The 13,943-nt window shown below is 42.6% G+C and overlaps 2 protein-coding genes across 5 annotated transcripts in view; both read left to right on the top strand.

The window, feature by feature from the left end:
* The window catches only part of LOC138969046 (origin recognition complex subunit 6-like), a 591,738-nt gene that overhangs the window by 439,963 nt on the left and 137,832 nt on the right, over positions 1-13,943 (top strand). The window lies entirely within an intron of this gene.
* LOC138968941 (small conductance calcium-activated potassium channel protein 2-like) overlaps positions 1-13,943 on the top strand; it is a 68,851-nt gene that overhangs the window by 9,016 nt on the left and 45,892 nt on the right. For 2 of the 4 annotated variants that reach the window (XM_070341623.1, XM_070341644.1), the window contains exons 2-5: positions 6,502-6,702; positions 11,023-11,280; positions 12,408-12,584; positions 12,889-13,080. In XM_070341623.1, coding sequence (XP_070197724.1) covers positions 6,502-6,702; positions 11,023-11,280; positions 12,408-12,584; positions 12,889-13,080 — 828 coding nt within the window. Of the gene's footprint in view, positions 1-6,501; positions 6,703-8,400; positions 9,407-11,022; positions 11,281-12,407; positions 12,585-12,888; positions 13,081-13,943 lie in introns of those variants that run through there. The other 2 variants (XM_070341638.1, XM_070341630.1) reach the window with 2 other exon arrangements.

Here is a 13,943-nt window from a genome sequence, read left to right on the forward strand (position 1 = left end):
GTGATGACGAGTAGTGTTATATATGACGAGTCTTTTTTATCGGAATATTCCAGACATCTGAATATGCTGGGTACACAAGCAACACTGAATTTTTTTTAGATTTTTAGATTCATTCCTGTAAAATCTCCCAACTCTAAAACAAATAGGTCTAGTGGAAACAAGTGTCTTGTGCAAGAGAGATCAAGGGAGATAATTGGCAGGATATGTCGCCCGTCGACTCAAGTTCTGAGTTGTGTGTGGGTATCCGTGTTCATGCACTACGCCTCCAAAATGAACAGTTTACAGATGCACAGTCCACAGAAGCGTCGTAAAGATATTAAACTTTAACACTGCGCACATAAAACATATTTTTAACATTATGAAAAGGACTAAAAGTACTCACGAAGATTGCTGATTGAGGTTCGTCAAACATGCCTTTTTCACCACGCAGATCCCGATCTTCGGCAAGCAGTGGTGAGCGCCAAAAACCAAGCGCATGCGCATTGAGGCACAAAGTTAAAAATAGAGAGGAAATCCCCACCACCGACGAATGTTCGTCTGACGAAGGTTGAATCTGGATGTCCCTAGTTACTCTGTCCTGCTTCCCGTGCATCGTGGGAGCTTTGTTTCTGAATCATTTTCGCAGATTGACACTGATCATTCATCAGATACTTCCTGCTTTGCACAAAAAGGATCCAGTCTGTTTGTTTTTGGAATGTGTCCAAGTAGAAAAATGGTCTTATCCCGTGTTTAAACCTAGCCAGTTACGAAATGGTGAGCCGAATTGTTTCCAGTTATGGCATGGTGAGCCGAATCATCTCCAGTTATGACATGGTGAGCCGACTCGTTTCCAGTTATGGCATGGTGAGCCGAATCGTTTCCAGTTATGGCATGGTGAGCCGAATTGTTTCCAGTTATGACATGGTGAGCCGAATCGTCTCCAGTTATGACATGGTGAGCCAAATTGTTTCCAGTTATGGCATGGGGAGACGAATCGTCTCCAGTTATGACATGGTGAGCTTAATTGTTTCCAGTTATGACATGGTGAGCCGAATTGTTTCCAGTTATGGCATGGTGAGCCGAATCGTCTCCAGTTGTGACATGGTGAGCCCAATCGTGTGCAGTTATGACATGGTGAGCCTCTTTTTTCCCCAGTTATGGCATGGTGAGCCGAAATGTTTCCCGTTATGACATGGTGAGCCTAATTGTTTCAAGTTATGACATGGTGAGACGAATCGTCTCCAGTTATGACATGGTGAGCCTAATTGTTTCAAGTTTTGGCATGGTGAGCCGAATTGTTTCCAGTTATGGCATGGTGAGCCGAATTGTTTCCAGTTATGGCATGGTGAGCCGAATTGTTTCCAATTATGACAGGGTGAGCCGAATCGTTTCCAGTTATGGCATGGTGAGCCGAATCGTTTCCAGTTATGACATGGTGAGCCAAATTGTTTTCAGTTATGGCATGGTGAGCCGAATTGTTTCCAGTTATGACATGGTGAGCCGAATTGTTTCCAGTTATGACATGGTTAGCCGAATATTGTTTCCAGTTATGACATGGTGAGCCGAATATTGTTTCCAGTTATGGCACGATGAGCCTAATTGTTTTCAGTTATGAAATGGTGAGCCTAATTGTTTCCAGTTATGACATGGTGAGCCTAATTGTTTCCAGTTATGACATGGTTAGCCGAATATTGTTTCCAGTTATGACATGGTGAGCCCCCTCCGAAAGCGGCGTATGGCTGCCTTAATGGCGGGGTAAAAACGGTCATACACGTAAAATTCCACTCGTGCAAAAACACGAGTGTACGTGGGAGTTTAAGCCCACGAACGCAGAAGAAGAAAAAGAAGAAGACATGGTGAGCCGAATCGTTTCCAGGGGAAGGAATGTGTCTTTAAATCGATATCACTCACTAAACAATTTCATGAACTTTAGAATGTGACGCGCTATCTGAAAGCCGCTGGCGTGTTGCTATACATGTTCTTCAACAGAAGGCATGTGCATGTGTGTATGCGCGCCTAAACGCAGTGTACTCAACCACACATTCCAATACACAGCACGGTAGTTTGGTAAGGGTCATAGGCGCAAGACAGTGGTCGTTTTGGATATTAAAAAGGTATGGGTCTGACGGATCTGAATCTGCCTTTGTACGTATACCACAAACACCGTTTGTGACCAACATCTCTAGCCTGCCAGGTAGGCATACATTTATATTCTTATGGATTTACTATACTTTGCATACTGCTGATGGTTTATGAGTAGCATGTAGTAGGCCAAAGGTTTGATGTGCACTATTTTGTCTGTTGGTGTTACTTTTGCACGGGGAAGATGGTGCATTGTAGCGGTGTTTCCGTTTATCAGAAAGCGCGCGGTATGTACCAGTCACTCTAAGGAATTCGAAAATACGTGAAATGTGCAAAGCATTAAGGAGAAACAATTGCAGGGCTGAGCACTCGTCGCGAATGCCGGGGCGGGGATATAGCTCAGTTGGTAGCGCGCTGGATTTGTATTCAGTTGGCCGCTGTCAGCGCGAGTTCGATCCCAGGTTCGGCGGAAATTTATTTCACAGAGTCAACTTTGTGTGCAGACTCTCTTCGGTGTCCGAACCACCCCCCGTGTATACTACATTGGGTTTGCACGTTAAAGATCCCACGATTGACAAAAGGGTCTTTCCTGGCAAAATTGCTTAGGCACAGTTAATAATTGTCTACCACCCGTGTGACTTGGAATAAGGCCGTGAAAGGTAAATATGCGCCGACATGGCTGCAATCTACTGGCCGTATAAAATTTCATCTCACACGGCATCACTGCAGAGCGCCTAGAACTGTACCCACGGAATATGCGCGATATAAGCGTCATTGATTGATTATGAATGGCAAACCGATTTTGCAACACTGAGAACAGCAAGCTACATCCTTTGACCCCTTTGCAAGCCTCCCTTACGGAACGATATTTGTGACAAACGCATCAGACTGCGCTCACACAGACTGTTGGTGGATAGGCATCATATCAAGAGGGCGCTGCATACACCGCCATAGACAATGTTCGGAAATAACTATGTCGGGTTTGTATGAGTTGTATTGAGTCTAACTGTCCCACGTGATAGTATAGGCCAGTCACTAGCTAGGGATGTGTCAGAAACACGTGGGAAAAGAGCACGTGTCGAACGCTTGCCTCAGGAAAAGCAAAATTATTCACTTGTTCACAATCAATACAAACCCGACAGAGTTATTTCAGAACATCGTCTATTTTCTTACTAAAACTCATTAGTTCGAAGCTCATTATTCACTGTGACGCCAACAGCGTGTCTCCATTGGTTGTTTAAAATGAACTGTTGATTGCCCAGCGTGCCTCAAGTTCAAGGAATACAACTCTTCCACCGCCCATGAACAAAAAACCGACAGAGTTATTTCCGAAATCCCAAAGGAAATTGACTGCTAAAACGTTCTAAAACCCAGAATAAAAAAAACCAAGACAGGTAATTAGTTCTTGGAACGTGTAATTTTCACAGACATTCACAAGTACGTCGACCCCATGGTCTTATTTTAGATAGACAGAAAAATAATTATGAGACAAATGAAGCAAATGATCTCTTTGCCATAGATTGCATTCAAAGCAAACGAAGCCATGTCTGTCTCTCATCTGTTTCATGTGTCTCATAATTATTTGCCTGTCTGTCCGCAATAAAGACATAGTGTCAGGGAAAGGCTCCTAATATGGACCGGCTCCTAATATTGACCACCTCCTGTTCTGACAAACTAACGGCGCTAGAGCGCTCAAAACAATTTCATTCGCTTTATTCACCCTCTCTGGATAAGTTGCACATGTCAAAACAGAAACACAAACCTCAAAACCGTTAGGCTTTTTCGCTTTTTTTCACTTTTGGCAGCGTTCACTCGAAATTTGCCGCCTAAAACGGACTCGTTTCTGTCCACAGCCAAAGCTTTCATAACACAAAAATGGCTATATATGACAGCTAAGACAGTATTTGTTACATTTTAACAGTGTTGACCCCGAGTTTCTACTGCAAAAAAAAAAATAATAGCAAAATCTCAAAGTATGTGCGAGTCCCCTAATATGAACCAACTTCAACAAATCGAAGAAAATAAAAACTAAAGGCAATTTTAATTAATTCATTAAGGAGCTTGCTGAAAATAACCTATAACTAGCCCTCGAGATTTACAAAAAATATAACAAATAGTCTTTTTTTTTTTGGAAGTTGATAATTTCACTTATTTTCACTCTGTTTTTGATAAGCTTCTTCAGTTTCCTGATGTGCTTCAAATAATGCTCTCATCAACCCGAAACAGCTAAATCTAAAGCATATTTGAGTAAGTCTGACTTGTACACTAAGTTGTATCATGTTATTTTGAAGTATAGGGGGCTTTTTACAGTGATTCGTGAAGGCCGCTTCACTGGTCCTAATTGGGCGCCCAGGCTCCTAATATGGACCACTTGTGATTTTTTCTGTATTTAATTTTTGCTGAAGGTCTATCAAAGCTATTTCACTCTAATTAGGCCTAACTGTTAAACTAAGAGAGAAGGACTACCAACCACAAAATGAAACTTCTTCGCAAGAAAACAAGCTAGTTATCAGCAATAAACAAAAAGTGGTCCATATTAAGGGCCCTTCCCCTACTTGTGAATGTCTTGTTTTGTCAAAAATTAAACGTTCCATTAACTAGCCTTTCTTGTTTTATTTTTTTTAATTCTAGAGTTATTTCCAGAACATGTTTATTCGCTTAATTACAAATTTCATGGACTGGCCGTAACACGTATACAATTGGAAACAACAACTTTACTCTCTGTTCATTCGGAGCCTGTATGAATTATAGAAAATCAACTTCGGAGTACAGCATATGGCGCATAAACAGTTTTTCTCTTTGCTTTCAATGTTGCCATTAGGTGTGTTTGTGTGCGTTGTGTGTGTACATAGGTGTTGCAGCCTGCTGATACAGCTTCAATTCTATACAGAACCCGTACTGAACACTCACTTCGTAATGAACAAGTGTTATTTGGTGCACTTCCTGACGAAAATCTAACTATGATACGTGAGGAATCTTCGGTTCTATAGATGATGCGGACTGCATGATGCTTTCGTGTTAAAAACATGGTGTGTGTGTGAGATTTCTACCCGCAAAAATAAAGCAAACCTGGGTTTAAATTTCGATACATAAGTGCACGCGGCAAGTCAGAATGCATGTGCTTGCTTTGGATTTGTGTAGGTTGCGTATTTTGATGGAGGTTCTTTGGACGCAGTGCTTGGAAGATCTACTTATGAATCTGAATCGTTTGTGGAACTGTGGTCTGCACGTTCGAATGTTTATCTCCGTTGTTATTTTCAATGACGTTTATGAGATCTTTTCTAACTGTGATTACCATTAAAAAAAAAAAAATTAAAAAAAAGGCTATTCTCAATCCATTTTTACATTTAGTCAAGTTTTGACAAAATGTTTTAACATAGAGGGGGAATCGAGACGAGGGTCGTGGTGTACGTGTGTCTGTGCGTGTGTGTGTGTGTGTGTGTGTGTGTATGTGTGTGTTTGTGTATGCGTGTATGTGTGTATGTGTGTCTGTCTGTGTGTGTGTGTGTCTGTGTGTGTGTGTAGAGCGATTCAGACTAAACTACTGGACCGATCTTTATGAAATTTTACATGAGAGTTCCTGGGTATGATATCCCCGGACGTTTTTTTCATTTTTTCGATAAATGTCTTTGATGACGTCATATCCGGCTTTTTGTAAAAGTTGAGGCGGCACTGTCACACCCTCATTTTTCAATCAAATTGATTAAAATTTTGGCCAAGCAATCTTCGACAAAGGCCGGACTTCGGTATTGCATTTCAGCTTGGTGGCTTAAAAATTAATTAATGACTTTGGTCATTAAAAATCAGAAAATTGTAATTAAATTTTTTTTTATAAAACGATCCAAATTTACGTTCATCTTATTCTTCATTATTTTCTGATTCCAAAAACATATAAATATGTTATATTCGGATTAAAAACAAGCTCTCAAAATTAAAAATATAAAAATTATGATCAAAATCAAATTTCCAAAATCGATTTAAAAACAATTTCATCTTATTCCTTGTCGGTTCCTGATTCCAAAAACATATAGATATGATATGTTTGGATTAAAAACACGCTCAGACAGTTAAAACGAAGAGAGGTACAGAAAAGCGTGCTATGCAGCACAGCGAAACCACTTCTGCGCTAAACAGGCTCGTCACTTTCATTGCGTTTTGCACGAGCGGCGGACTACGGTCATTGTGAAAAAAGGCAGTGCGTTCAGTTTCACTCTGTGAGTTCCACAGCTTGACTAAATGTAGTAATTTCACCTTACGCGACTTGTTGTTTTTGCTGCCGCTGCTGTTGTTGTTGTTGTTCTGCCACGCTCATCCTCTCGGCTTCCCCCCCCCCTTCCCCCAACTACCCAAACCCACCCCACCCCTTCTCATCTTGTTACGACCACTTTAGCTTTGTGTGGTAATTGTTTTTACTTCTTGTTCTGTTTCCTCCGTTTGCAGAATAGCAGCCTAGTAGAGGATCCAGGCATTCCGCTGGTGGGCGCTGCTCAGGGGCGGTTCCGTAGCTACTCAGGAACAGACAACTCTTCGTACACGACCGACAACCGGGATACTACTGAGGGGAACGCTGCCGGTAACTGGTTGCCGAGTGGCAACATGTCCTACCAACGTCAGGACAGCCGTGAGGTTGGCACAGGCAAGGTTGGTGCACAGGCGGAAGGTATCGTCCACTGGACTACTAATATCACAGAAAGACTGAAAGGTACGTCACTCACCTTCGAGTCTTCTGTGTTCTTGGAGTCGCTTCCTGGGGGAAAATACTGTTCAAGACGGTTTGCCTCTTCCTACAGTCTGTGTAAGGTCAAATAAATACAGTTGAATGATTGTTTGAACTATATGCACCTTTAGTTTTCAGCTTCCGTTCGCTGCAGGTTGTTTTTAACCATCATTTGGACGAATCTTCGTTTGCGAGCCGCTAATATCCACTTGGCGGCTAATTATGCATCCGCACCGAATATGCATACCAGCGCTCATTGGTTAATAACAGGATATTCGATGATTATTTTCATTGGTCGACTGAAACGTTTTCCTCATTTTGAATGAAGTGGCAAACGGTTCTTCACTAATACCGAAAGTGAAAACTCCCGGGGGTAGCTTCCCTTTGCTTCACAATATTTACATAGGCTATGTTTTAGACCAAAGGTGCATATAGCTCAAACAATCATGCAACTGTATTTATTTGACCTTACACAGACTGTAGGAAGAGGCAAACCGTCTTGAACAATATTTTTCCCCAGGAAGCGACTCCAAGAACACAGAAGACTCGAAGGTGAGTGACGTACCTTGTAGTCTTTCTGTGATATTAGTAGTCCAGTGGACGATACCTTCCGCCTGTGGTTGGTGTTGCCGAGATCCCCGTTTTTCGTGATTATTTTTTACAGTTTTTTTTTAAATGTCTTTATTTTGCCAGATTCGTTTTGAGGTCCCTTGATTATCAACACCAATGTTGATCGCCATGTGAAAATCTCGAAATAAGGTTTGTAGTGAACAGGCAGGCAGGCAGATAGAAAGACAGACACTGGATGTGAGATGAGTGACTGTCGGCATCATGAAACGAGAGTCCTTTGACTGACAAATAAACAGATAATGGAAGGGCGCTGGTTCTGTGCGACGCTTAGTTTTCGAGATAGGTGTGACTGACGAAGTACAGCACGTCACATTCCAAATAAGCACGACTATGTTGCAGGTGGAAGCCGCTGAGATTGCATTTCTTCGGGAGGTTTCCGCAAAAATAGATATTACACGATTTGCGCGAAACAGTTGAGAAGCAGACGATCTCTGAGATCTCTGTTCGTCTCGTGATAACGTTATTTTGTATGATAACGATTCACTTGCAAACTAAAGTATAGGCCAACAATGTGGTGTGTCAGTGGTAAGTGTAAATAGAAATGTGTAATACAGACAAAGCAAACAAATAAACGTGTTTTTCTCGTGAAAATGTTGCGTTGTGCGGGTGTTTGGGTGGCCACGTGATGTACACAAAGCAAAGTGCGGGACGGACTCTGCTCAATGCTGTAACACTGGCAAGTATAAAACACGAGAAAAACGAGTTCGTTATGCGGGCAGCCACGGGGGATGTATGTATTTTTCAAATGGTTGTAAAATAAGTCTTGTATTTATCACCGTACTCAGGCCCTGTTCTTTTTTTCGTCACACCTAAACCCGTTATTTCTTGTGAACGACGCTCGTATTATATCCAGAACTCGTAGCCCGGTCATCAGACGCACCGAGACACAGATGTATTCCCTCTAAGGTTTGGGTCACCGAGACTATTTATTCCACAGACATTAATAGTGACGTCACACTGAATGACGCTATGAGCTTGGGCGTCAAAACATGCGGCAGAGTGCGACTTACATAAACATTTATAAATATGAATAAGCAGGGAGAAGATGATCATTGCGCCATTCGTGTTACATTTCGAACAACAAATGTGGCTTTTCTGAAAGGCAATGCTTTTTAACGACTCGAAAACCGTTCTGCTTTCGCTCGTGCACTTCAAACATGGCAACATGTCACAGTTATGTGTGGTAGTTTTCTGAAAGGCAATGCTTTGTAACAACCTCGAAAAGCGCTCTTCTAGAAGTTCTACCGCTTGTGCCCTTCAAGTTGTTCAAAATATGACAACATGTCACAGTTTTATGTGGTAATTTTCTAAAAAGGCGATGCTTTTCAACAACCCGAAAAGCGTTCTGCTTCCGCTTACACGCTTGGAAACACTGGCAACATGCTGCAGTTTTCTGAAAAGCAGCGCGTTGTAGCGACACGAAAAGCCTTCTGCATTTGCGTGCTCACTTTAAAACATGGCAGCAAGTCACAGGTGTATCCTGTAGTTTTCAGAAAGGTGATGACTTGAAACAAATCGGCAAGCGTTCAGCTGCCGCTTGTGCGCTTCAACACATATTGTAAACACATGCCCACAAACTGGTTTGGCTGGTCTTTGAGTTGAAGATGTTTAAAAACAGTAACATGTCACAGTGGTATGCTGCAGTTTTCTGATACTGAAAGTTAGTACTTTGTAACAAATCGAAAAGGGCTCTGCTTTAACTTGTGCACGTAAAGAAATGACAAAATGTCACATGCAATCGGTATCGATATTCCGGTTAGAGCGCCAACGCCTAGTTCAGTGACAACGCCTAGTTTACAACGAATGGCGTTCCGTAGACCATTGTCTATGAGAAACTCTCGTGTAAATGTAAGTCTTGCATTAGCTAGGAAATCCTCTCGTTTAAGTCTTGCATCAAATGTAATACAGAACAAATCCTCAAATGAAAAACTCACACCGCGGGCTAAAAAATTAAGTGAGATCGTGGGCCATCTCACAGTTGCTTCGGAAGCTGATCAGGTAAACTGTCATCCTGATATTACTTGTTCTTATTGATTTATTGATTGATTGATTGATTGATTGATTGATTTTTTATTTATTTTAAAATATCGTTGCCTACACAGACGCATGCAACAATCCAAACTTGTAGGGGAAGGGCTCCTAATAAGGACCACTTTTTGTTTTATGCTGATAACTAGCCTGTTTTCTTGCGAAGAAGTTTCATTTTGTGTTTGGTAGTCCTTCTCTTTTAGGTTAACCGTCTAATTAGAGTGAAATAGCTTTGATAGACATTCAGCAAAAATTAAATACAGAAAAAATCCCAAATGGTCCATATTAATTATTAGGAGCCTGGGCGCCTAATATGGACCAGTGAAGAGGCCTTCACGAATCACTGTAAGAAGCCCCCTATACTTCAAAATAACATGATACAACTTAGTGTACAAGTCAGACTAATTCAAATATGCTTTAGATTTATCTGTTTCGGGTTGATGAGAGCATTATTTGAAGCACACCAGGAAAATAAAGAAGCTTATCAAAAACAGAGTGAAAATAAGTGAAATTATCAACTTCCACGAAAAGAAGACTTTTTGTTATATTTTTTGTAAATCTCGAGGGCTAGTTATAGGTTATTTCCAGCAAGCTTCTTAATGAATTAATGAAAATAGCCTTTAGCTTTTATTTTCTTCGATTTGTTGAAGGTGGTCCATATTAGGGGACTCGCACATAGTTTGAGATTTTGCTATTATTTTTTGTTTGCAGTAGAAACTCGGGGTCAACACTGCTAAAATGTAACAAATGAGGTCTTAGTTGTCATATATAGCAATGTTTGTGTGATAAAAGCTTTGGTTGTGGACAGAAACGAGTCCGTTTTAGGCGGCACATTTAGAGTGAACGCTGCCAAAAGTGAAAAAAAGAGAAAAAGCCTAACGGTTTTGAGATTTGTGTTTCTGCAACTGTTTTGACATGTGCAAGTTATCCAGAGAGGGTGAATACAGCGAATAAAACATTCTAGCGCCGTTAGTTTGTCAGAACAGGAGGTGATCCATATTAGGAGCCGGTCCATATTAGGAGCCCTTCCCCTACTCGAAGTACGTCGACTAGTAGGTAGGCATACTATCTTGAAAGTTTCAAAGCAATCCACTGGGTCATTACTGAAATACATCAGTTGTTGCCATGGCACCCTTTAAAATTGACGCAAAACTTGGACAATTGACTTGACTTTCTCCTCGTATTTAAAAGTTGCGAAGTTGTGCCTATTGTTCTTCTTCGTCTTCTTCCTCTGCGTTCATTGGCAGAAACTCCTACGTACACTCGTGGTTTTTTGTGCACGAGTGGGTTCCTACGTGTATGACCGTTGTCACCCGCCATTTAGGCAACCATACGTCGCTTTCGGGGGATGCATGATTGGTATTTTCGTGTTTCTATAACCCAACGAATTCTGACATGGATTACATGATGTTTTGCGTGCCTACTTGGTCTTGTTCTTGCGTGTACACACGAAGAGGGGATAAGGCACTAGCAGGCCTTGGAGATCGGAGAAATTTCCACCCTTAACCCACCAGGCGCTGTTGTTGTTGTTGTTATTGTTGCTGTTGTTGCTGTTGTTGTTGTTGTTGTTGTTGTTGTTATTGTAGGCGACAATTATGGAATTGATGAGGACGACAAACACGGTTGCGGTGTTTTCTGCACCACAGGCTATACGTCAAGGACTGGGGTGCAGCGGATGGGACTTGTTCGCGGGCGTGGGAACCAAGAAATGGGACAACATCAGCTACCGCTTGTCCAGGAGGAAGCAACTGATAGAGCGGAGCCGCTGTCTGGTGGACGTCGGTTTCTTGCTGGCCATGCTAGGCGTGCTCGTTATGTTGCTAGAAGCTGAGTTATTTCTACAGGTAAAGACTGAGGGAGCGAATGAGTGAGTTGATGAGTGTGAGTAAGTCACTGGCAGAGGGGCTGAGTAATTGACTGAAAGAAAAACCCCGATACAACGGAGGCACATTCTGATGGACCCAAGCTGTCAGTGTGTGGTTTATTCCCGAGTACGCTAGTACTAGGGTCCAGCAGACTTTAATTGTGTGTGTGTGTGTCTGTCTGTCTGTCTGTGTGTCTCGACTTAACAGCTTATTGCTGGGAAACTACTGGGCGCAGTTTGTTCAAAAGTTGATACACTAACTTGATAATAGGTCCGATTGATCGTATTAAAACTTCATAATGTTACCTGGGACCTAAATGCGAAATAAATCACAAAAACGACTCTTAACGGCGGGCGGAATTCGCGGTGGGATAGAACTGCGGTTCGGCTCATAGAACGGTGCAAGGTCTCGGCCAACCAAGACTATGGCATACTCGTAGCAAAGCCGCGGAATGGTACCGTAAACCAAGAATAGTGACGTAATTACGTCACGGTCGAAAGTCTTTGACGTCAATGCCTCCCTGTAGTCTTTTTCTCTCGCGCGGTGTGTGTGTGTGTGTGTTCATTTTGTGCACATGTGTTAGTGTTACTGTTTGTGTGTGTGTGTGTGTTTGTGTTTGTGTGTGTGTATGTGTGTGTGTGTGTGTGTGTGTGTGCGTGCATGAGTCTGTACTCGTGTGTGTGTGTGTGTGTGTGTGTGTGTGTGTGTGTGTGTAAGAAAGAAAGAGAGAGAGGGAGGGAGAGAGTGTGTGTGTGTGTGTGTGTGTGTGTGGATGTCTGAAGAGTACTCGGGTCCAGCGCGAGCGATTTTTATTGTTGGCAAGGACGGGTGACTGTATACTTGCTGTGCTAGGTGTGCTCTTCGTGCTGCTAGAAGCTGCGTTGTTTCTGTAGGTAACGAGTGTGTGGTTTATTGTTGGCAAAGACGGGTGACTGTATACTAGCCATGAGAGATGTTTCTGCTGGTGCAGAGTGAGTAACTGACTGGCTGAGTGAGTGAGTGAGGGACTGACTGCACATGCTCGTATCATTTGTCAAGTTGTATTCGCAGCATCACATCACACAATTATGCAGTCTCCTGATCATTATGTAATGCTGTCATTGCAGGGTGTAATCTCCAAGTTGCACATAGTTTCCGTCACTTTCAAGCTGATAGTGACCGTGTCAACTGTGTGTCTACTGATTGCTGTCGTTGCATACCACGTGACAAGGATACAACTGTCCATGGTTGACGATGGCATTGAGCACTGGGGGCTTGCCGTGCGCCCCTCTTGGATTGGTTGTGTAAGATTGTTTGAATGGAATTTCTTGGAATAGAGGAGGGGCGGTGATGCAGGGTGGGGACGGCTCTAAAAGCTATGAGACATTCACACATATACGCATGCGCCTACTCACACGAACGCAAGGCTTTTTCACTAAATGCGCTAACATTCATATGTGATTGATTTTTAGAAGTTAAACCCCCCCCCACACACACACACACACACGTTAGGAAAGACACAGAGACAAGAAAACACTGACACAAACACCGATTGCCGACCTTGACCTTCAGACTGATGGGTGACCTTGACTTGCTTTCTTGTGCCAGATACTGCTGGAACTCTTCATCTGCAGCATTCACCCACTGCCGGGTCAGGTGTATGAGCTGTCACTGCATCAGGTGGAGAGTGTACTGTCCATCCTCATGTTCCTCAGACTCTACATCGCGGCGCGCTTCTTCGTCGTCCACTCCAGTCTCGTCACCGACACCGCCACGCAAAGTCTTGGCGCGCTCAACAAGGTTAGAGTCTACAGGGCTCCCCACATAATTATGCTCTATCTGGGGGTATTCGGGACCCTATTGTAGTTTTGAAGGGGTCCTTGAACTTTAAATGGTCACCAAACCAGGAAGTCTTTCAGACCTTCACAAAAGCGTTATTGTCATTATCGATTAAATTTACTCTGTAAATTCGCGTCGGTCGGAAAGAACATTTTCCGGTCTTCGAAATCCAACGTGTTTGTTAATTCTGTTTGGAAACTCGCAGAGGATTATTTCAGTTTCGACGGAACGCAAGATAACGGAAATTAAGTGCGTCCGCCTAGGTCACGCTCTTTTCAAATATAGTGCATCACAGGACCCCTTTTAAACAATTTCTAGTACTTTTTTTTTCGGCTTCTAGTACGTATAGGACACCGGGAAGCACAGTTTGCCCTGGGGCCGAGGTCTTGACTAATATTTAGCGGCTGTACGCATATGCGCAGAGCCTACGAACAACGTAACCTCAAAACATGCTGGTCATGACGCGTGCAGAGTATGCATCGTTACTCTACGACAGCTACTCCCCCGTCTTGTACACGCGTGTCGGAGAAACAAGGCTATTTACACCTCTTTTCGAAAATAATTTATCTCTGCAGTTAAAACTAAGTAGGCCTATATAGCGGACTGTTCATGGAGAGAGATAATGTAGGACACTGAGCTTATATTTTAGGGTTTTACAAGTTCGAATGAATAGAGAATCTTCTTTTCGTTACACTTCATCATTTAATGCCTGAAAGTTTCCGGTTTTTCTCGTGCAAGACCGCAACACAACGAAAAACGAACAACTAAGTATGCGTCGTGACCACCAAGTTCGGCATTTGCGAATCTATAAAAATAATACGTAA

This window comes from Littorina saxatilis, linkage group LG1 (genome assembly GCF_037325665.1).
Source record: "Littorina saxatilis isolate snail1 linkage group LG1, US_GU_Lsax_2.0, whole genome shotgun sequence".
Classification (NCBI taxonomy): Eukaryota; Metazoa; Mollusca; class Gastropoda; order Littorinimorpha; family Littorinidae; genus Littorina; species Littorina saxatilis.